This window comes from Coffea arabica, chromosome 2e, assembly GCF_036785885.1.
Source record: "Coffea arabica cultivar ET-39 chromosome 2e, Coffea Arabica ET-39 HiFi, whole genome shotgun sequence".
Lineage (NCBI taxonomy): Eukaryota > Viridiplantae > Streptophyta > Magnoliopsida > Gentianales > Rubiaceae > Coffea > Coffea arabica.
The window spans coordinates 72,184,858-72,209,809 of NC_092313.1; the positions used below are offsets into that span (position 1 = coordinate 72,184,858).

The following is a 24,952-nucleotide window of genomic DNA, read 5'->3' on the forward strand; positions in this document are numbered from 1 at the left end:
TTTTCCCTCTATATTACCTGGCGACTGCAATGCATTAATACTTCATCATGAAACTTAAAAGGCAGCGAACCAGAAAATTTTTCTTCATCTTAATTTCTCTACACTTTGAACCTAGTTCATTTTAGTATACAGAACTATTGTTTAGTTGTAATATATTTGGTTTCAATTTCTCTCAACAAGAAATTCTAGCCGAGATTAAGGGCGGAGAGTAGATGAATTTAGTTCAAGATCTGAAGTGAATGCTCTCTTAGAATTCAAGCTCCAATATTGAAAACTGAATATTCAAGATTGTGTTGTCTAAACATCTCACTTTCATTCGTCAAAGTGATGAAATGTGCACTTCTAAGCAATTTAGGGCACTTCTAAGCTCTAGATGATGAAATGTGCAAATCTCAACAATTTAGGGCACTTCTAAGCTCTAGATGATGAAATGTGCAACCTTCGTGAAAAATATAGATTCAATTTAATTATTCTAAAAGAAAAAGTAAAAAAAAAAATCCATGGCCTAGTTATTTCCAAAACAGAAATTAAAAATTTTTACTTAGACTATAGACTAGTGCATTCACAATGCACCCCAAAATGGATGTTTAACTAGCTAATATGGCATGTATTTCAATATATGATATGTTAAGAAAGTAAATACACCATTAAAGTCCATATTTGCATGTACATTTTTATATGACAATGTAAACATTACACACTCAAGAGTCCACGAATATGTCTAGCTGAATACATCCCATCCCAGAAGGTCCTTCTCTGAAACCTTGAGAGCTGATAGTAGTAGTATCAGTACCTAAAAATTCCAGCCACCCCAGAAGCCGAAATTGTAATTTCCTCGTGTTAAATTTATTGACTTGATTTGGACTTGCTTGGTTTAGATTATGAAAGTCTAGACTGAACTGTTGTCCAATTGGGCTATAAATATTGTAATCAATGTCTTTTTGGATTTCACTAAATTCCTTTTTGCACTATCTATGACATCAAATTCAACTTCTACAAAAGAAGAACTTGCGAATAATGGTTTTTAGGTTTGTAATCCTGGGATTGTGAGGTGCACACATGTTGCACCATGCCTGGCGCTATACTGGTATAGCATTGAGTTTTCACTTTGACACAAGGTAATATGTGCATTAATCTTCTTACCATCTCTATCTGTCGAAAGGATCATCTAACCTGGATTACTGCTTTTAGATGAACTCTTAATTTTGCATTATGAATATCGTGTTAAGAATCTAGGCCAAAGTTCAATTTCTGATTAACTCTTTTTTGGTAGCTAATTAATGTCATCTAAGAAAACATCATTATATTTATAGAGTGATTTTGCCATTAGACAAATATTTGGAAAAATAAAAATTTAAGATGAGACTACTCTATCAAGGGTTTACTCGTCGTTTTAATCTATAGGTCTAATATTTTGTTCTACTAAGGTTTGCCTGCTATCTAGGCCAAGGTTTGATTGAAATGAATTCTGGGCAATAGCTCATTTATGGAAAATAATATGATATCAGCAATCCTTCTTATATGTAGAGAGTGTTTTTCTTTTTCCCATTAACCAAATATCTGTCAAATTTCTTTAACTGGAGACTAGTCTATCAAGGACGGACTTATCGTTTAAAACAATAGGATCAACTTGCACCAACTGTGAAATCCACCATACCTAACCAGCTTAAAAATTATTCAAACCTTATAAATTTTAACAGATTTCAGTATCAATTATACGTTGCTTAACGTATCGTTATACCTAGGAATTGGGCAGGTTGGACGGGTTGATATTGGATTTTCACTTAAATGGGCTACACTCAACCCGTCCAACTTTAAATTGGGTTGATTTTGGGTTGAATTATATTGGATCATCTCAAACTCATGATCTAACATATTAATTAATACATTTTGATATATAAACTTTTTTACATACATTTTAACACGTAAAAAGATTTTTTTTCCACACATAAACATATTTTCACATACATAAATGTATTTTCACACACACACACACTTCTTAAGCTTCTTAGAAATACGTCATAAATAGAATAATATTTTATATTCCTTGTATTATGAATTTTAGATAATAAATTGTACATTGAAATAGATTAGCTAAAAAATTTTGTTTACTTTATACTTTTTAATACGACTAATTGATTGAAATTATTTTTTATCACTATTAACACTTTTACTACTCATATATGCTTTATTGTAAGTTATAATATTCTATATATTTAAATAATTGAATGCTAGATTATATAATGCTTGAACATATAATTAAAAGACATATCATATGTTGTATTATAATATTGGTGAGGAATTATTAACAATGAAATAAAACAAATTAGAGAAAGTAAAAGAATGCAATTAGAATAGGTTTAACTCTATTCCACGTACACGAAATATTAACAAACAGAAATATTAACAAACAGAAGCAGAACCACCAGGTAATTGATTACATAATACAAGAGCAAAAGAGATACAAAACTAGTCCCAATTTCATACTTTAAAACTTGAGTGAAGTGTCAAGCCTTCATTATACACAGGAATAATGCAATCTTTAAGTGCCTAAGAAACTAGCTTAATAGAAGTGCATGAAGTATTACAACTATATGATCCCATGAAGCTAGTAACAAGGCTGTTAGGCCAATCACTTCCTCGAACGAAAACAACACAGGCCATTGCGTACTCCGATGTCCCGTTGCCGCCTTCTTGCACGCACGGGATTGCTTACTCTGATGTCCCTTTGCCTTTTTCCACACTCGCACGGGTTATGGCTGTCAGGCTTTGCAAGTTCTTGCCTCGCCTAAGCTTTTCAAAAGTAACCCATCTAACGAGGCAAGGGACCCGATAAAATAAAAGCCATTAGCTGAATCCCCAACTCTTAAAAAGGCAGAAATTGTGCGCATGAATGGAGCCCCATCCACCCACAAATCCACCAAAAGAAACAAGCGGAAGAGCAACAGATGATGTGATTTCCCAGATCACAAAACATTAAGACATAATATATTGTGATTTACTATAGGAAGACCTGGAGAAGAACCATATTTAATAATGACCAATACCATCACATAAGATCAGCTTTCCCTCCTCCTCTTGCCCGGGCTTGGGACCGGCTGTCTGTGGAGACAGGCGGAGTTACAAAGCATCCTACCAAACAAAACAGCACAAGCATACAGACAGGGGGAATCTCCAATAGAGAACAATAGAGGACAGATGCATCTCCAATAAAACCAAAAAAAACAAAAAAAATCCAACTCATACGCAGCAGTGTCCAAAAAAGCAACAGGCAGAGGGAATCTTCAAGTTATCCCCACCAAAAGGCAAGCTACAAACGTCTCACAAATAGCAAAATAAACTTGCAACAATCTGCACCAGAGTACAAGAGAACTCTACGAATAGCACACCAAACATATTACCAAAATTACCACACTTACTTTGTTTACTTGTTTTTATACCAAGGCTCACCTTCTGCATACTTAACCTATAAATCAACTAAATTTTCATCAAGTTAGGGGGCTCAACCACTGTGTGAAACAAATGTGATGCTACAGTTAATTTTCTATAGCATTCAAGGTACCAAAAAGAATTAGGAAAGGTCTAAAGAAAAGCTCCGGTGAAGAGAATCGGATATCAAAACAGATTTACATACAAAAAAATAAAAATAAAAATTTTGAAAATTTTGAAAAAAATTATGATGCTAAAGGCTGATAAAAGATCAAATATTATATAGTGCAAGTATCCAACAAATAGACCCTACTTATGGGACTTAAAAAGTCACACAAATCACAGGGGCTTAAGCTACACAGGTAAATCATACAGAAAATGACAAGTTGCCCTAGAAAACAGGAACTCTTTCATTTCTTAAATCCACCGAAATCAACCTCAAAAGTAGTACGCACTTCAAATAAATTAATGATTTTCAAGACTTGTACACAAGGGCATTTGGATTCCTCTCAATCTGTCAATCATTTATGATTGGTTCTATGAACACAATACACCTGTGCCAGGGCCTGTTAAGATGCAACCACCTTCCCGAAACCACAACGCATACAACTATTGCAGATCTTAGATTGGACCTCTTGATGCCACACCATAACTGTTAAAAGGCCACAAGCAAATATTGTCCAATAAACCCAAGGATAACAAAATTCAATTACATGCACTTTAAAGTTGCATACTAAACCTATGTACCAGAGGATCACAAAATTCAAGTATGAAATGAAATTCACAAACAATACCAGTACCAGTGGTATGTAAGTTGATGATTACGAAGACAGATATTGCACGCATCTGTTCTTACACGACTGCACAATACCAGAACTGGTACCAGTTGTATGCAAGTCAACGACTGTGAAAACAGATATTGCATGCATCTGTTCTAACATGACTGAACCAGCATCCGCTTATGAAGTGAGAATAACCACGACACAGTTTTCTTCCACTCAATTGCAGATAACGAAGGCCAGCAGCGAGTACTCAATGGTGATGGAGAACAGTTAAAGTTGCTGCATAATAACGGACAAACCAGTTCAAACATACAAAAAGCCCAAGAAAGGATAGGAGGCAAGAAATACACCCCCAACTTGACCATGACCATGAACTTGATAATCCATACTGAGTTACATCTTAGGCCGCACCCCATAGTATATCAGAAGTTTCTTTCCACATTCAAACATCAAAGTCATCAAATCAAATTCCATGTAGACTAGAAAGCGCTTCATCTTTTCCATCCATCACTTAAAAGGAGAAACAGAAACAGAAATCCCAATTTCTGGACATTGAACTCAAGAACTGGTTGAGGTAAAGATCTTAAATTCACTGGAATAAGCATGCTCGCTACAGAATATACAATACTCTGCTAAATACAACCATAACTCCAGATAACGCTCATACTGTCAAAGCAGAATCTGCAAACTTCATAGTATATTAACACCACCATCATGAATAAACCTGGACAAACAAAATGACACTACGGTTAAGCTCAGACATATCCATTACACATGATCAGGATAAGAAACCTCTGCATCTGTTTTGATTTCATGTTGATTGGTAGTATGCAACTAGGATGACTGTGCACAAGCTAGGTAGAATGGGTTAGTAATGCAGAAATTCAGGCTTGAAAACACAGATCTGACTTCAACTCCCAGCCCTTCCTGAAATTGAATGCCGTAATTTAATTTTAAAAACTACGTAGTGCTGTACAAAGAAAACCACACGCCGATGAGAGAAGAAACTCCTTTGGAATCATGCAGACCACAATACCAGGTAACAAAATGACCAGAGATTCTTAAATTCAAGCTCCCTCCCTCAAATGGTAAGAGTAGGTAAGAAGACAAACGCCCTCCAAAACAATGTACTAGCCTTTGATCTGAGGATAGAGACCTTAAAGTTTTCACACCTCCAAATCACTGGAATCCTAGACTCAACACAATAATATACCAAATTAAGAACAAGTAGAGAAAATCATTTTTCAAGAAAATGAACCCAAAAAAAAATTAAAAAAGAGTAGGGAAAGAAAGAGCAAATCCAAAATCTTATCACAACCGAGAAGCAGGATGATACTCCCAGTTCAAGCTTCCCTAAAATCAAGACAACAGATAAAAGTTCACCAAATATCCCCAGTGAATTTTTCAAGGAAAGAGAGCAAAGAAAGACCATGTTGCCAAGAAAAGCCCCCAATTTAATTCACATCTATCCAAAAGGAAGCTCTTCTTGCCTCCACACACCAGAAGTCCACTATTCTTGAAAGACGACATCAAAAGAACCAGAGAGGAAACACAGATCTTGAAACATCACCATGATCGAAACAAACAGCAATCAACTGCCTACAGCAATGCAACAGTGATACAGAAGCAAAACTCCAGATAATGGATCACGTTCACAGCCATCCAATCAGTCTTAAGAATCATCACATCCAAAAGCCCATATTCAGTCACCACCCTCAGTAGAATTCTGCAAGTGTGTGAAAACATAAACAACCAACAGAGACTGAACTTGGCACAAAGCTGAAATAAAAATTGTAGATCATCTACCATATTATCAAAACCAAACCAATATATGTAGCATTTATTCTTCAGACCATGATGAATCAGCGACACAAAAACCCTGCCTATACAAACATGTTAGATAAAAGAATTTAATTCCCGTTAGATACCAAGCACCGCAGAGCCATCACCCAAAGAGAGGTCCTGGACTAAGCTAATCCATCAAGAGCCAGGAAAAGAACAACTGGGTATGATAACTTTAGGTGAATTGACTGGGCAGATTAAAAGTGATTCATACAGTCCAGAACTAAACAAAGTTGAGAATTAGCAGAGATATACGCTTGATTATGCCCCCGTCTATTTCTCATGAATCAGGAAAGTCAACTCTGCAGAAATTACTGCCAGACCAAATAACGGACAGAATAAGAAAATCAGAAATATTACAAATAAGATGTCAAAACCCCTAATTCCTCATGCACAAACGATACAGACAGAGCAAATCTACCATCCAGAGATCTCTCATTGATTTGAAGGAAACAACAGAGAACAAGTAGGGGAGCAGCTTTCTCCGAAATCTTGTAGACCAGAATAGCAGGGTAACAAACATGACAAGAATGTTTTGATCCAAGCTATCCTAAAATGAAGACAACAGCGAGATGCCATTACCAACAAACACCAGTGATTTTTAGGCAAAAGGAACAAACAAGAAAACTCCTGGTCTACCACGTCAATCCATAGCTCTTTTTGCCTCCATATGTAGAACTCCACCATTCTAAGACCACCACACCAAAAGAACCAGAGGGGAAAAGACAACCTTGAAAAATCAACAAGGAACATTCAAGAAGTACTCAACATACTACAAAACCGCAAAGTGCAGGCCTTCATGATCAATTCTCAACACCACAGAGAAACTTCTGAAACTCAGAGAGACCACCTATAGCAACTCCAGCTAGACAAAAAAAAAAAACCACCCATAGGTCCAAATAAAAGCTCCACATTTTACATTAAATTCAGACCCCATCCAATTAATTCACACACAGTCACATCCCAGAGACCTCCCCCTGACGATTGAGTTCGGCAAGCTACACGAAGCCAACAAAAATTTGAAATTTGACGCAAAGATGAGAACTGACAATGGAACGAACCAACAATACCAACTTTTTACAAATTTAAATCGTCTATCATAACACCAAACCTATTCATATAACAAGCATAAACTTGATTCTAGTTCAGATCATCATGAACCACCAAAACACCAGGAACGACCTGAAAAAACAGGTTTAATGGCAGAATTTGAACACTAAGAAATACTTCAGAACATCAAAATCGCCATACTGGTAAGATCCTAAGCATCTGAGAACTGCTCCCCACACGTAGAGAAGCCATGGGATTAAGCTAGCCAGAAATTAATGGAGAAGCCGCAAAATAGGTGCATGTGAATTGAATGGGCTGGTCGGAGGTGTCCAACACTTAATGATTGGGATTAAGCAGTGAAACCTTTTCCTAGAGGATCAAGAACAGAATTCTAAGCAATTACTGACAAAACAAATAATGCATGAGGTATTTCTACAAACAGAAAAGATTCACAAAAAATTTAGATTACATAATACTGTACGGACATCAAAAAGTACCAAAACCAGTACAATGCTCAAGCAAAAAGGAATGATAAGCATAGGTAAGAAGATAAACCCCTCCAAAATAATATAGTAGCCTTTGATCTGAGGACAGAGACCTAAGTTTCAACCACACCTCCAAATCACTGAAACCCTAGGTTCAACACAAAATAATATAGCAAATTAGATAACAAGTAAAGAAAATCATTTTTGAAGAAAACAGCCAATAAAAAAAGAGAGTAGGGAAAGAGAGAGCTCATCCAAAATCTTGTTACAAAACTGGCTAGGGTACCAAACACACCAGCGCTCCTGGAACAAGCTTCCCTAAAATCAAGACAACAGACAGAAGCCATCACCATCCATCCCCAATGATTTTTTCAGGCAAAGAGAACAAAGAAAAACCAGGTTCAAAAGAAAATCTCCCGATTTTATTCACATCCATCCAAGAGAGCTCCTCGCCTCCACACCAGAAATTGACTATTCTTGTAAAGATGACATCAAAAGAACCAGAGAAGAAAAGACAAATCTTGCAATATCACCAAGAACCACACACACACAGCAATTAACGTGAAGTCCTTTTTACCAATGAACATAGGGAAACTGCTGAAAACCCAGAACAACTGCCACCAGCAATGCAAAAACAAAGCATCACATCCATTCCACAATTCTAGAAGGGAATCCCATAATTCTAAAGAAGAATGGCATCCAAAAGCCCATGTTCTATCACCACCCTCAGTAGAGTTCTGCAAGGGAGTATGAAAACATGAATGGCCAACAAAGACTTGGCACAAAGACTGAGAATAATCCTAAAATAAAATTTGTCCATAATTTACCATACCATCAAACCAATATGCATAGCCTTAATTCTTCTTCAAATCAAGCAGAATGAGCAAAATACCAGGAACCCACCTATACAAAATGCTTGATGATGGAATTTAATTCCTCTTAGATACTAAGCAGTGCAGAACCATCCCCAAAGAGAAGCCCTGAATTAAGCTAGTCCATCAAATCCAAAAGCCAAAAGAAAGCGAACCTTAGGTGAATTGAATGCATAGGTTGAAAGCATTCATAGACATTTTTTCCAGAAAGAAACTGTTGAATAAGCAGAGACATGCACTTGGTTATAACCCGTTCTATTCCTCGTGGATCAGGAAAGTTGACTCTGCAAAACATGCTGCCAGACCAAAAAGATACATGGGAAACTTAAATTATAAATAAGGTGTCGAAACCCCTAAATTCCCCGAACACAAAAAGAACAATTAGTGTAGGTGAGAAAATAACTCCCTCCAAAAGATTTTACTAGCCCTTGATCTGAGGATGAAAAGGCAAGTTTGAATCACGAATCACTTCACTGAAACCCTATGTTGCAACATCCTAGTAACATAGGAAATTAGAGAATAAGCCGGAGCAAATCCACAAATTTCCCAATCAATATCAAGGAAACAGCAGAAAACAAGTAGGGAAAGAGAGAGCTCATCCAAAATCTTGTAAACCAGAATAGCGGGGTAACAAGCATGACGAGAGTGCTCCGATCCAAGCTTCCCTAAAATGAAGACAATGGACAAGCCATTACCAACGAACACCAGTGATTTTTAGGCAAAGAACACAAACACAGAATTGGTAGGCAGAAGAGAACTCCCGATTTATCACATTCATCCTTCCAAGAAGAGCTCTTTTTGCTTCCATCCATCCAAGAAGAGCTCGTTTTGCTTGCATACGCAGAACTCCGTCATTCTAATGCCTCGTTAAAAGAACCAGAGAAGAAAAGACAACCTTGAAACATCAACAAGAACCATTCAAGAATGACTAGATCAATGAACTGCAAAACCTCAAGATCAATTCTCAATCACCACCACAGAGAAACTGCTGAAACCCAGAGCCACGACCTATAGCAACACCACCTAAAGCAACCACAAAAACACCAACGTTGAGCCCAAAATAAGAGATTATGTTCAAATCCGTTCAATTAATTCACACGGTCTCACATACAAGAGACCTCCCTATCACTAGAGTTCTGCAAGCGACGCAAAAAGCCAACAAAAACTGAAATTTGACGCAAAGATGGGAACTGACAAATGAAACCATTCAATAATACCAATTTTTGACAAATTCAGTTCATCGTTCATCTACAATAAACCTATCCATATAACAAGCATAAACTTGATTCTTGTTCCGATCATGAAGAACCACCATAACACTGGGAAATACCTAGAAAAACATGTTTGATGGCAGAATTTAAAAGCTAAGAAATACTTGCCAACATCAATATTGCCATATTGATACGATCCTAAGCATCTGAGAACCATTCCCAAAAATAGAGAAGGCATGGAACCAAAATAAATTCAAAAGCCTAAAGAGAACAAATAGGCAAAGATAACTCTGATGAAGAACAAGCAAAAAAAAAAGGTGCAGGCAAATTGAATGGAGAGGTTTAAAGCTATTTCAACTGTGTTTGTCCTGGACTTCTAAAAAAAAAAAAAACTCGGTAAAACAGTCTGAGATATCAAAAGGTGCCAAAAGCATAAATTCCTCAAGAACAAGATTGTTCGTAAGAAGATAACTCCCTCCAAAACAGTTTACCATCCGAGGAAGGAAGGCTCAGTTATCACCACAATTCCGAATTACTGAAACCCTATATTGCACAACCCAAAAATAATGCAGGAAATCAGAAAACGAACACAGCTGTCTCACAGAGGAAATCAGCATCTATAGCCACAAAACTCCCAGTCAAACAACAGAAAACAAGTAAGGACAGAGAAAACTTCTCTGGAATCTCGAAAACCAGTATAGCAGGGTAACAAACATGACCAGACCCTCCTGCATCCAAGATCCCCTATATCAATACAACAGATAGGGCCAGTTACTAATTGAATCCCCGGTTAATTTTTTTCAGGAAATAAAAAAGGAAACCAAAAAGAGGGACGAGGAAAAAACTCCCGATATCGTATGATATTCGTGTCCAGAAAGAGTCTTTTTTAGCTCCACCGAAGACTAGGATTCTGCCACACCACAACGAGGACATCAAAAGAACCAAAAAAGGAAAGACAAGAAAAAGAAAAGGCGAAAAATCTTGATAAAAAAGAACGATCGAGAAATTACTAATCAACAAACCCAACAATAGTAAAAACTCAATCTTTCTCATCAATCCTCGATCAACACAACACCAAAACTACTGAAAAGTCCAGAGCACCGCCTACAGCAATCACAACAATAATAACAACCACAGATATGGATGAAATAAAAACTCCAGATTCAGATTACGCTCACATCCATCCAAGAGAGAGTTCCTTCCCACTCCATATGCCCGAAATCCATCATTCTACAAGAAGCACAGCAAGAAAACCAGAAAGAAGAACCAGAACAGGGCTAATTTTTAAGGAAATTTGATGTCAAGTTTGTCCGATAATTGGAATGATCCAGAAATTACCACATAAACAAACCCAAAATAGCGCAAAAACTCGTATCCTTCCCGTCTAATCCTTCGAAATACTAGAGCCACCGCCCAAAAAACAACCATGATTAAACCTAAAAAATCGCCATAAAAAAAATAGCGATAATAAGCTTCAAAATAATCAAATCATCAAACCATAGAAGCAACGATCGAACCCAGCGATGATCATCAATTGAAGATCCTAACCTTCTACCGAGACAAAAAAAAAAAACACACCATAAATCTAATTTACGGAAAACTCCCCCCTGACGATAAGCACATAATTTCTTACCACATACAGAGACGTGGGCCAAGACGGTTAAAACAGCCGGGATTGCGGGGTATTTATAGATGCTTGGGAAGAGAATGAACGGCTAGGATGAGGCGGCCATCCGTGATCTGGACGGTTGAAAACAAGTCTTATCCTTGTTGGACTCGGACTAAGATTCTCTTACGCGTGTTGCCCAAGAGTCGGTTGTTTATTTAATTTAGGAAAATTGGCCACCACCCGATTTATGGATTTTTTTTTTTTGGTAGGATAGAAATCATTCTTTTACCAGAATTTAATTTTAAAAAATCATGGGAGCTGAAGGCGGTCAAACCTCGCAGGCGTGGGAACTTTCTCAACACTTCCCCGTTGAATAGTTGACAGCTGGTCTTCATAACAGGTGCCGGTAATTAAAATATATTTCAAATATCATATTTTTAAAAATAAAAAATTAATTAGAGGCAATAAATAAATAAATGTAAGGGAAGGTACACGTATTTTAAGGTTTTTTTGGAATATAAAATTTAAAAATATTTTAAAAATTTAATACAAACACCCATTTCCATCACCAATCACTGCTGCCACCCCCTCCCTTCTCCTCCTTACTCCCTTTCCTCGTCCTTCTCCCTCTTTCCCCTTCTTCCCTTCCCTTACACTCCTCTCCTCCCGTTCCATCCTATTTCTCTCCACACCCCACCCCCTCCGTTCTTCTAATACATGACCTCGATGGGTGTGGTAGGAAAGGGTAGGAGAAGAAAAGGGGAGGAGGGAAAGGAAAGAGGAGGAAGGAGGGGATGGTAGCAGTAGTAAGTGGTGGTAATAGATAATAAAAGAAGGTGGTATAGATTTTTTTTATACTTTTTAATTTTTTTTATATATTTGGAGTTCTTTTTGATATATTGTATGGATATGATATTTTTTGAGTTATTTTTGTTTATATATATCCTATAATATTATATATGAAAATTTTGTTTTTCATTCAAAAAACGGAGAATCCAAACAAAAAGGGTAATAATTGTTAGTATGTGTATATCTGCTAAATTAGGTGAATATAACTGCACTCGTTAGAAAAAATTCTTTAATGAAATAGCCTATTCAAATTGTTTTTTTTTTTTCAATTTTTGTAGGAAAATGTACGACAACGATTTAATGTATGTAGGATAAAAAGATAATCGAGAAATATATTTATGAAAAAATAAAAAAAATTTAAAAAAAAATGACAATCCAAACAAGGCCAAATTTGGTAAATAAATTGATTTGTTTTAGATAGATTATTATTTTAAAAAATTTTAATTACATCAAAAATACTCTGTGTTTTACATCATAAATACATTGTTGGTATATCTATGATTATTAATGTAATCCCCTTGATTTTTTAATTTGTGAAAATAAATAAAATACTCAAACTTTTAATTTCAGTTACAATTTCACAATAAAATAGTTGTTGAAATGCAATAACAGATGCCAAGATTGAGTAGGGATATTGTTGCTCAATTGACATTGTAGACAAGTATTTAGGAAAAAATTTTGATAAATAATTATTATTTTAAAAAATGTTTGTAATTACATTATAAATACTCGTCAAGAATTTTAAAAAATGTTTGTAATTACATTATAAATACTCGTACTTGACATCATAACTCCTTGATTTTTTTTATTTGTGTGAATAAACAAAATACTTAAAAATTTTAATTTCAATTACAATCTCAAAATAATATGGTGGTTGAAATGCAATAATAGGTAGCAAGATTGAATAGGGGTGTTGTTACCTAATTGACGTGGTAGATAAGTATTAAAAAAGGGAACATTGATAAATAATTGAGTGCCAATAACAATTTTCTAGTGGACAAAAAACATGAATATGGAGAATTTTTTTTCTTTTTTTTTTCCAATGAATATGGACCGAGTGAGAAAATCAAATGGCCGAAATGAAAGCACAAGTAGATTCTAGATTCCTCTGGTAGAGGATATCTGGCTGGATATTTTTCAGTACTTCAAGAAGGTTCCAGGTTCCGCTGAAGTTTCATTTACGCCCATCTCAAATTTGAATTGCATCATTACGGAGTTGAGCCTGACAATTGCCTGTACTATGTTCGTGTAAATATCTAGGAGATTGGGCATCAGCCTTCAAAGTTTAAGCTCGTAGGCAGTCAACTGTTTCCAGAAAGAAAGATGCTCTCTTAGGGTTAGAGCTGTAAACGAACCGAATCGAATCGAGTATCTTATGTTTAAACTCTGTTCATTAAGCGATTCGAACAACGTTCGTGTTCGTTCGTTAATTTTCGAACTCCAAACTTGTGTTCGTGTTCGACTCGTTAAGTAAAGTTCATGTTCGTGTTCGACTCGTTTAACATAAACGAGTTGTTTGCGAATATGTTCGAAATGTTCGAATCCAAATTATTTTAAACCTTAAATATGTCATACAAATCTTTAATCATTCTAAAAATTAATTAAAGCACTGAGTGACTAAATTCTATTATTCATTAACTATATAACTAACATTAACATAAAAACAACAAATAAAACCCTCCAAATATAAAAGTCTAGCCATAAAATTAACCCTAATATTTGTCAAATGATAATTATGTCCATGTTCGAAAACGTTCGTTAAAACTCGCGAACATGCTCGTATTCGCTCGATTATTAATCGAACAAAAAAAATTCGTTCGAACTCGGTTCGTTTAAAGTTTCGAACGAGTCTTTCACGAACATGAACGTGTCGAAAAAGAGCCGAACTACCGAACAGTTCGGTTCGTTTAATAGCTCTATTCAGGGTGGAATTTTCCTCAACTAGGTTGGGACACCTTGGCTCAGTGTAGCCAGTGGTGGGGCATTCTGCGAAATGATCAAGGACGCTGGCTAATGGGTTTTGCTCTTAAGCACAGGGTATGCATCCAGCTTGGCAATTGATTTCTTCAACATAGAACTTTTAATGGATCGGATTTTTCACATACAGGTTTGTTTTCAGTTTGTTTGAGTCGATTCGTTTGAGTTATAAAAATGTTCAATCGTATAATAATCGAATTTAGCTCAAGCTTTGTTCATATATTATATGAACAGAGTTTACACACTAAGTTTAATTCGACTCATTAAAAGTTCTATTTTGATATATTGAAGTTGGTCGAACTCTCACTTCAACGTTCAACTTGTCAATCATGTGGATGCTCATCATAAGTTTTCAAGCTGATGTAAAATTGGGAACTTTTTAGTCGTGAGTGGCAATGCAAGCGGTCTCAATGTTGGCGGAAAGGCAATTCACGTGTTGATCTCCTAGAAAAGATGAGTTTGAATTTGCACTTGGGGGCGCTTTACTTCCTAAGCCTCTATTATCAGTAAATTTTATGAATGTTTCCTTGATTGTGCTATTATTATGTAATTGGCAGTTAGGCCTCCGGTTGATACCCCAAAAAAAGAGTTAGTGTTTAAAATTTTTATCTATTTATTATTCTTTTTGGTAAAAATTTTCATCATAAATTTATGATCTAGATGTTGGATTCACTTTAACTTGAACTCCCAGTCTCCTATCATCTGATTTTCCTTTCTCCCATTATCCCGTTTTCCTTCCTTATCCAAGTAATGAAACAATTTTGTTGACATAATTGACTAGAACTTCAATCTCAATTAAATTCTTTTACTCCAATAACTTTTCCTCTCCAAGTATCTATGGACTAAGTACTAATTCTACGGATCCCCATTGAATTATCTTAAAAATATATTAATGGACAAAATTGAATTGGATAATAAACTTTGGTCAATATATCCCAAAGAGATAACTGCTATAGAATTGGAAACCTGCATTTTTTTCTTATTGAAAAGAACTATGATGGTAAGAAAAAAAAAACTCACAAGAACCAACAAAAACACAAAAGATCATAAATCAGTAGTGAATTACATTAAATTCAATCTTTATTGCAATTTGAATAAATAATTCCGAACATAAAAATCTTTGCCTATGTTGGTACTCCATTTTCTATTATGTTTTGTATTAAAGTTTTTTTACTCAATACTAATATACGCATATTAAAAAGGTGCTTTTAAGGCTTAATTTACTTGTATCCACAAAATAAAAAGACTCGTGGTACTTTTAAGACTCATAGTACCAATTTATTATATCTTGTTTCATGTTTGAAGAACTCTCTAAGCTTGAATTTTGTAAATAAAATTTGTTCGTTTTCCTTTCGGCAAATAAAAAGTAAGGAATCTTCCATTTTTGTAACTACTAGCATGTTTGATATTATTTATTAATAATGAAATACAATGCAATCTGTCCATTTATTAGAGAGGAGGGTAATTTTGGCATCACAAAAACTAATATCATTTTTTTGCTTACATTATTAACCACTAAGATTCACCATATTTTTTTTTATAAGTTAGAAATAAAATTTGTTCTTCCTTTTTTTATTTAATTCACTACAACTCAAGGGAATGTTTTTCATTCTTGTAATTGTTGGAATAACTGATATTAATTATTGATGAAATGCAATGAATTGGTTATTCTTTTTTTTGGTTTAATTCACCAAAATCTCCACAATTAAAGGAATGTTTCTTTATAACTATTAGCACAATTCTTATTAATTATTAAAGAAATGCAATGTAATATGTCCATTTATTAGTATTAAGGGCAATATTGATATAAAAAAAAAACTAAAATCAATTTTTACTCACACTCACACTAAAAACCCATCATTCTTATTAGTCTAGCTTTCTCATTCTCTCACAGTTTTTATGAGTACATATTTAAGAAATAAATCTATAACTGAGTTTTTTTTTTTTTTTGGTGATGGGGAAAGAGGAGTTTTTTTTTGTGTCAAACCTCTAGATGCACGAAAATAGAAGATTTAGCTTGGCTTATATGTTTTTTGTAACAACTAAGAACAAATTTAAGATCAATTTCTATTCTTGACAATCTCTAATGCCGCATAGTTTCTCAGTAAACAATATTAGGCACACAAATTTCATTAAATGATAATTTTTTGAGCACTGAAAACATAATAGAGAAGAACATGCCATAAACTACGGGTAAAAGTAGTATATGTTGAATTAAAGGCTACAAAAGCAAAACCCTCTTTCTTATTCCAGGTAGCCATCAGAAATTTACAGTACCAATTCTTTTAGTCGCCTTCTATTGCACATTAGCAAAATACTTACAACTCATCAGACTACTCTTAAACAGTTTACTTACTATTAATTCTGAATTACAATGCAATGCACAAGCAGAATTTGTGAGTGTAAACTGTCAACTGGATTTTGCTTGACAACAACCTGTAAGAAGAAATCAAATGGAGGGTACTATGGCATTTGATGAGTTGGTATGCCTATTCTTGTGCTTGCAAACAAATTAATTTGAAAATAATATCCGAATGTATAATAGGAATCTTCTGACATACGTTAATTTTAGGTAGCCAACTCTAAAAGTTCCATTAAGAAGAAATTTTTCAAAAGATCATGCTATATGCTTCATGGCCATCATTCAATATATGAGACATATGCATTTGTTTAGAAAAATAAGAAAAACAGCCAAAGAACACTATGAATGACACATGTACACAAAGAAAAATTTGTGTAATGGCATTTATTCTTTTATGAAGAGGGAAAAAGAGAAAGAAGGGATAATTAGAATTGATAAAATATCATTAATTCTGAAAAAGCATAATAAGAAAAAATGTCTATATGTATGTATCCACTTGGATGAAACATACCTTCATCTAATTCATTGCCCATGCTCGAATCTTTGACAGGAGACATTTGTTCCTCAAGTGAGGTTTTGTCCTCCACCTGATCAATTACCATAGATGATCCTCATTGCTCCAACAATTTTTTTTTTTGGCTAGAGAAGAATCAGGCTATCCACTGTGGACAAAAAGTCAAGCTCATCTGAATCAAGTTTAACTGTGACAGTTTTAATCTCTTGACTTTGAAAGCTATAAAGACTTAAACCTTGATTTTCCCCTTTAAACATAATTTGATCATTCTTGGTTATGGTAAATGGTCTATAAATTGTCCCTCCAACTTCGACATTAAATACTTTACTCCATGATTCAACCACTCCATATTCCTTCATCTCCCACAGAGAGCAAAGTTCAGTTGTTTCTTGAGGATAAATGACCACAAAACCAAGAGCTTCCTTATGAACAATACTCTCTACATATTCAGCTACATCGTCCTCATAATGAGGCACTGTAATTTGCTGAAAGGCTTCTTTCTCAAGATCAAAGGCCAAAATCATCGATTCATCCTCGTTGACGCGCCTATAGAACACCATCCAATGGACACAATTGTTAACGAATGCTCTAGTAAAGTAATCACACAAGAACCACGGAAAAGACTGGATTTCAACTTTTCTCCAAGAATCTCTGGTCAATGAATAAACTTCAACCTCTGTAGTTCTATCGTCATTACTACTTGACTCAGCCTTACTAGCACTAATATCCTCATCAATCTCCATTTCAATTATCTCATTGCCATCACCACCAATATCATCATGATCATCACCATCCATATAGTCATTGTCCTCATCCAAGAAATGATCATCATCTTTTTCAATGTACACAATTCTTACGATCTTATAGTCATTTGCTTGGTTGAGATAACCAAATCCAACAGCCAAGGAACTACCTAGCCTATTTGACTTCTTTATGTCAATACATGAAGAGGAAATGCACTTGTATTTTCTAATACAAGGATTCCATAAATACAAGTTCTTCCCAAAATTATATGCGCACTCATAAGTACTAAACCATAGGATGAAGAAACATGGAGGCAATGACGAGAATCAAATGTAGATGGAAGTCCCATTTTATAGGCAAAATTGGGGTCTTTAGCACAAAGCAAATCAGATTTGGCAGGGCTAAAAACCTTGATTGGACCACATAAAATGTACTCATTACCCCTTGAAGCCATAATCTGGAGATGATTTTGGATGAACTCGGCATTGGTGATCAAAGCATACCATGCTTTGGAGACACGCATGAGACGGATCAGCTGGAAGAAGCAACAGTATAGTAACAATCACCTCAAAAGGAAGATCTTCTTGCGCCATTGTTCTTGGATTGGAATCGAATGAGGTTGTTTGGTTTTTTATGGTTGTTAGGCTTTTAAATAGATAGCCTGAAACCTTCAACAAATCGGGTACTACGAAAACTGATTTTTGACTGATGTTTGAGGTTTGTTAAGCTTTGGAACAGGTGGGCTGAAATTGTCACTAATGCAGCTACCATGAAAACTGACTCTATATCATTTTCTCTTTCACTCTTAATCTATCTCTAGAGCTACTGTATAAATGTCTGGAACCTTAAGCTGCTGAAAGGTGAGTTATAGAGCAAGACAATTGCCTCGAAGAAGCTAAATTTTCAATCGAAATTAGTAAAGTGATAGGTTTCATTACAAACGATGCAACGCCTTGAAAAATTTGTGACAGTGGGATATAGTTGAAAATGTGAATTCTTGTTTTGTTGTGAGTCTGCTTAATGGTGTTTGAGTCAGATATCATAAATTTCTTTTATTGACTTTTTTATCTTGATTTGATTTTGCTTACAGCCATCTTTTTTGTTAATTTAAGATGATACAGAGTCCGATAATATTACATTACATCACATATTTAAGTTTAAGGAATTAGATTTACCTTAGTTATTTTATATAATTTAGCATCCATATATAAAATTTTATCTTTCCATATATACATTATGAAAATCTGGGTTGAATACTTATCCAGTTGGTGATAAATCATTTAATGAATTCTATAATGGCCTTAATTACATATATACTCCTTTTTCCAATGTGATGACATCATATTCATTTTTATGACATAGAAAAAAACGTACCGATGTAATTTCGGATTTGGAACATGTAGGCTGAAATTGTCACTGATACAATTACTATCAAAATTGATTCTATATCGCTTTCTCTTTCACTCTTAATCTATCTCTAGAGCTACTGTTTAAATGCCTGGAACGGCCTTAAGCTGCTGAAGGGTGAGTTCTAGAGCAAGACAGTTGCCTCGAAGAAGCTAAAGTTTCAACCGAGAATTAGTAAGTGTTAGGCTTCATTACAAATGATGTAATGCCTTGAAAAGTTTGTGACAGTAGGATTGAGTTGCGAACGTGAATTCTTGTCTTGTTATGAGTCTGCTTAACGATGTTTGACTCGGATATCACAATTTTCTTTTATAGGCTTTTTTGTCTTGATTTGATTTTGCTTACAGTCATATTTTTTTGTTAATTTAAGATGATATAGAGTCCAATAATATTACATTACATCACATATGTAAATGTAAGTTTAAGGAATTACATTTACCTTATTTATTTCATGTGATTTAGCATCCATATATAAAATTTTATTTTTCCATATATACATTATAAAAATCTGGGTCGAATACTTATCCATTTGGTCATAAATCATTTAATGAATGCTATAATGGCCTTAATTGCATACTCCTTTTCCAGTGTGATGACATCATATTCATTTTTATGAAAAAGAAAAAACTTACAGATGTCATTTCTGGTTCGTATTTTTTGGATCATGGTGTGCACATGTTGCACCAAACATGAAATATAATAGCATAAATCTAAACTGACTCTATAAGGTTGCGATAAGGTTTGGAACATGTAGGTTGAAATTGTCACTGATACAACTACTATCAAAACTGACTCTATATCGTTTTCTCTTTCACTCTTAATCTATCTCTAGAGCTACTATATAAATGTCTGGAACCTTAAACTGCTGAAGGGTGAGTTCTAGAGCAAGACAATTGCCTCCACAAAGCTAAAGTTTCAACCGAGAATTAGTAAAGTGTTAGGCTTCATTACAAACGATGTAATGCCTTGAAAAGTTTGTGATGGTGGGATTGAGTTGTGAACGTGAATTCTTTTCTTGTTGTGAGTTAGCTTAATGGTTTTTGAGTCGAATATCATAATTTTCTTTTATTGACTTTTTTGTCTTGATTTGATTTTGCTTACAGTCATATTTTTTTGTTAATTTAAGATGATATAGAGTCCGATAATATTACATTACATCACATATGTAATGTTTAAGGAATTAGATTTACCTTATTTATTTCATGTGATTTAGCATCCATATACAAAATTTTATTTTTCCATATATACATTATAAAAATCTAGGTTGCATCAATGTTTTTAAACCCGGACCGGAGAGTGAATCGGAAAACCTTCCGATTCATGGTTCGACCCCAGTTCAAAGGTTTAATAAAATATTTTTTCATAAAATAATTTTTTATTCATTTTAGTATTAAAAATTTTGAATAAAACTAAAATATTTATTTTAGAAAATAAATACTTAATAAAAACCGATTGAACCTCCCAGTTTTTACCGGTTTTTATCGATTCAACCGGTTTTGACTGGTTCAATTAATTTTTTGGGTTTTTAATTGAACAGGACCGGAGGCATGGCCGGTTCGCGGTTCAACTGGTCGAACCAGCTGATCTGGTTCGATTTTCAAAACATTGGGTTGAATACTTATCCATTTGGCCATAAATTATTTAATGAATGCTATAATGGCCTTAATTGCATACTCCTTTTTCCAATGTGATGACAACATATTCATTTTTATGAAAATGAAAAAAAAAACTTATAGATGTCATTTCTGGTTCGTATTTTGTGGATCATGGTGTGCACATGTCGCACCAAGTATGAAATATAATAGCATAAAATCTAAACTGACTCTATAAGGTTGCTATAAGGTTTGGAACAAGTAGGCTGAAATTGTCACTGATACAATTACTATCAAAACTGACTCTATATCGCTTTCTCTTTCACTCTTAATTTGTCTCTAGAGCTACTATATAAATGTTTGGAACAGCCTTAAGCTACTGAAGGGTGAGTTCTAGAGTAAGACAATTGCCTTGTAGTTGCTAAAATTTCAACTGAAAATTAATAAAGTGTTAGGCTTCATTATAAATGATGTAATGCCTTGAAAAGTTTGTGACGGTGGGATTGAGTTGCGAACGTGAATTCTTGTCTTGTTGCGAGTCTGCTTAATGGTGTTTGAGTCAGATATCACAATTTTCTTTTATTGGCTTTTTTGTCTTGATTTGATGTTGCTTACAGTCATAATTTTTTGTTAATTTAAGATGATATAGAGTTCGATAATATTACATTACATCACATATGTAAATGTAAGTTTAAGGAATTAGATTTACCTTGTTTATTTCATGTGATTTAGCATCCATATATAAAATTTTATTTTTCCATATATACATAATAAAAATCTGGGTTGAATACTTATGCATTTGGTCATAAATCATTTAATGAATGCTATAATGGCCTTAATTACATACTCCTTTTTCCAGTGTGATGACATCATACTCATTTTTATGGAAAAGAAAAAAACTTACAGATGACATTTCTTGTTCATATTTTTTGGATCATGGTGTGCACATGTTGCACCAAGCCTGAAATATACAAGCATAATATCTAAACTGACTCTATAAGATTGCTATAAGGTTTGGAACGGGTAGACTGAAATTGTCACTGATGCAGCTACTATCAAAATTGACTCTATGTCGTTTTCTCTTTCACTCTTAATCTATCTCTAGAGCTACTGTATAAATGTCTGGAACCTTAAGCTACTGAAGGGTGAGTTCTAGAGCAAGACAATTGCCTCAAAGAAGCTCAAGTTTCAACCAAGAATTAGTAAAGTGTTAGGTTTCGTTACAAATGATGTAACGCCTTGAAAAATTTGTGATGGTGGGATTGAGTTGCGAACGTAAATTCGTGTCTTGTTGTGAGTTCGCTTAATGGTTTTTAAGTCGAATATCATAATTTTCTTTCATTAACTTTTTTGTCTTGATTTGATTTTGCTTACAATCATATTTTTTGTTAATTTAAGATAATATAGAGTCAATTCTGATAATATTACCTTACGTCACATATGTAAGCATAAGGAATTAGATTTACCTTATCTATTTCATGTGATTTAGCATCCATGAATGAAATTTTATTTTTTCATATATACATTATGAAAATCTGGGTTGAATATTTATCCAGTTGGCCATAAATCATTTAATGAATGCTATAATGGCCTTAATTACATACTCCTTTTTCCAATGTGATGACATTATATTCATTTTTATGATAAAGAAAAAAACTTACAAATGTCATTTCTGGTTTGTATTTTTTGGATCGCAGTGTACACATGTTGCACCAAGCATGAAATATAATAGCATAAAATCTAAACTGACTCTATAAGGTTGTTATAAGGTTTGGAGCAGGTAGGCTGAAATTGTCACTAATGCAGCTACTATCAAAACTGACTCTATGTCGCTTTCTCTTTCACTCTTAATCTATCTCTAGAGCTACTGTATAAATGTTTGGAACCTTAAGCTGCTGAAAGGTGAGTCCAAGAGCAAGACAATTGCCTCATAGAAGCTAAAATTTCAACTGAAAATTAATAAAGTGTTAGGCTTCGTTATAAACGATGTAATGCCTTGAAAAGTTTGTGATGGTGTGATTGAGTTACAAACGTGAATTCTTGTCTTGTTGTGAGTCTGCTTAATGGTGTTTGAGTCAGATATCATAATTTTCTTTTATTGTCTTTTTTGTCTTGATTTGATTTTGCTTACAGTCATATTTTTTGTTAATTTAAGATAATATAGAGTCGATTTTGATAATATTACATTACCTCACATAAATAAGTTTAAGGAATTAGATTTACCTTATTTATTTCATGTGATTTAGCATCCATATATAAAATTTTATTTTTCCATATATACATTATGAAAATCTGGGTTGAATACTTATCCAGGAGGCCATAAATCATTTAATGAATGCTATAACCCTCTTCATGTACTCTCTCGCAATTGTTGCACTTAAATGAAATCCTACCTAGCCTGGAAGGCTAGAACCATTTTCCAAAAACCAGATATATATATTCATTCCATTGATATTAATTTGCTGTGAAGAATTGGATCTCCTGAAAATTTATTATAGCCCTCTCAAACTCTAATGCACACAGGAGAGAAAATGGATGGATCAAAAAGAGTCGAGAACGGTTGCAAAAGCATGTCTTCCTTTTAAGATCATTACCATTGCTTATAGCATCACTCGTAAAAGTCTAAGTGATTAGATTACCTTTGCCTGACAGTGGGATTGGGTTGAGAATATAAATTTTTGTCTATATGTGAGTTTGCTTAGTGGTGTTTGAGTCAGAAATTGTAATTTTCTTTTAATGGCTGTTTTGTCTTGATTCGATTTTGCTTACAGTTGTATTTTTTGTTAATTTAAGATAATGTAGAGTTGATTTAGGTAATATTACATTACATCACATATATAAATTCAAGGAATTAGATTTACCTTACTTATTTCATTTGATTTACCATTCATATATAAAATTTTATTTTTCCCTATATACATTATGAAAATGTGCGTTGATTACTTATCCAGTAGGCCACAAATCATTTAATGAATGCTATAATTAATGGCCTTAATTACATACTCCCTTTTTCCACAATGGTGATATCATATTCAATTTTTTGAAGAAAATAACTTACAAACGTCATTTCTGGTTTGTATTTTTCAGATCATGATGTGCACATGTTGCACCAAGCGTGAACCGTAATAGCACAAAATCTAAGTTGTTTTGTGCATTTATCTTCTTACCATCTATATTAGCTCATTCAAGAGTACTATAGGATATTTCTTTCGGAATTTTTTGATGTCAAAAGTTTGTTTTACATGAAAAATAGCGAAAGCCACTTCGTGCACTTTCTCTCAAGCCTGGCTATATCCATTCCATTGATATAAATTTGTCACGAAGAATTGGCTCTCTTGAAAATTTATTATAGCCCCCTCAAACTCTGATGCACACAGCAGAGAAAATGGAAGGATCAAAAAGAGTTGAGAACAGTTGCAGAAGCCTATCTTTCTTTTGAGATCATTACCATTGCTTATATAAGTGATTTTAGTATTTAAACATAAAATTTCGTTTTTCCATAGACTATGAAAATCTAGATTGAATACTTATCAACTTGGCAATAAATCATTTAATGAATGCTTAGATTGGGAAATCAAAAGGGTTTTAGTGATCTTATCATTTGATCTTGGAAAAGAGGCCTTTAAACAAATTGGTTTGCTATCTATGACAACCTTGGAAGTCCTGAACTTCAGACGTTTTTAGGTGTGTTCAGATAATGCCTTTCTCTTTTTGTTTACTGCCCTATAGAAGATAATCTGAGGGCTCAACATACACTGTGAATTTTTGGGTCATGAAAGAGTATGGGAAGGTAAATTCCTGGACTAGGTTGTACTCCATTGTAGTAGAAAGAAGAATTTGTAGGTCCGTCAAGTTTACTAATCGCAGCAAAATCATACTTCTTAATGATGCTGCACATGCTTTTGTGCATAATTTTAATAGTCATGGCATTGTGCATCTTGGGGCTGTGGGTTATATATGGCTTAACTAATTTTGTCAACTTCAAATGTTATCTGGTTTTGATTGATGAAATAATTGAACTGCTGCATCGATCAAGAAGCGTCACCCTCAGGTGTTAAATGCGAGGATATCCAAGCTTCAGTCAAGGAAGAGGGCACACCAACTGCACAACCTCCACCAATTTGTCTGCTTTTATGTGCTTCTTCATTAACATTTTTGGTCCTAGAAAGTTGACAGAACTCCAGTCGTGCAACATTATAACCTAAATTTATGTTGCAATCATCATTT

At 34.2% G+C, this 24,952-nt stretch overlaps 1 protein-coding gene and 1 long non-coding RNA gene across 32 annotated transcripts; both read right to left on the reverse strand.

Annotated features, from left to right (window-relative positions):
- Window positions 1-2,462: 2,462 nt before the first annotated feature.
- On the reverse strand, window positions 2,463-11,432 carry LOC113732976 (uncharacterized). Of its 31 annotated transcripts, XR_011840981.1 has the most exons (5): window positions 11,305-11,432; window positions 8,616-11,107; window positions 8,421-8,491; window positions 5,641-8,325; window positions 2,463-4,935 (listed from the first exon to the last, which is right to left on the reverse strand). It is a non-coding gene; the product is annotated as an uncharacterized lncRNA (long non-coding RNA). The 31 variants fall into 31 exon arrangements; XR_011840980.1 differs by having other exon boundaries at window positions 2,463-8,956; window positions 9,076-9,125; window positions 9,219-11,107; XR_011840976.1 differs by lacking the exon at window positions 8,421-8,491 and having other exon boundaries at window positions 2,463-8,325; window positions 8,492-9,125; window positions 9,219-11,107.
- A 5,675-nt stretch (window positions 11,433-17,107) lies between these two features.
- Window positions 17,108-18,319, reverse strand: LOC113729460 (F-box/kelch-repeat protein At3g06240-like). The gene is made up of 2 exons (XM_027253755.1): window positions 18,168-18,319; window positions 17,108-18,011 (listed from the first exon to the last, which is right to left on the reverse strand). Exons 1-2 carry the CDS (start codon window positions 18,317-18,319, stop codon window positions 17,108-17,110), a joined length of 1,056 nt encoding a protein of 351 aa, XP_027109556.1.
- Between the last annotated feature and the right edge of the window lie 6,633 nt (window positions 18,320-24,952).

Bases quoted from the DNA above. Each gene is read 5' to 3' on its own strand.
- LOC113729460 (XM_027253755.1), bottom strand. From the start codon at position 18,319: ATGGCGCAAGAAGATCTTCCTTTTGAGGTGATTGTTACTATACTGTTG. The intron at 18,012-18,167 runs GTAATGAGTACA...CCTATGGTTTAG, and splicing joins CCAGATTATGGCTTCAAGGG to TACTTATGAGTGCGCATATA.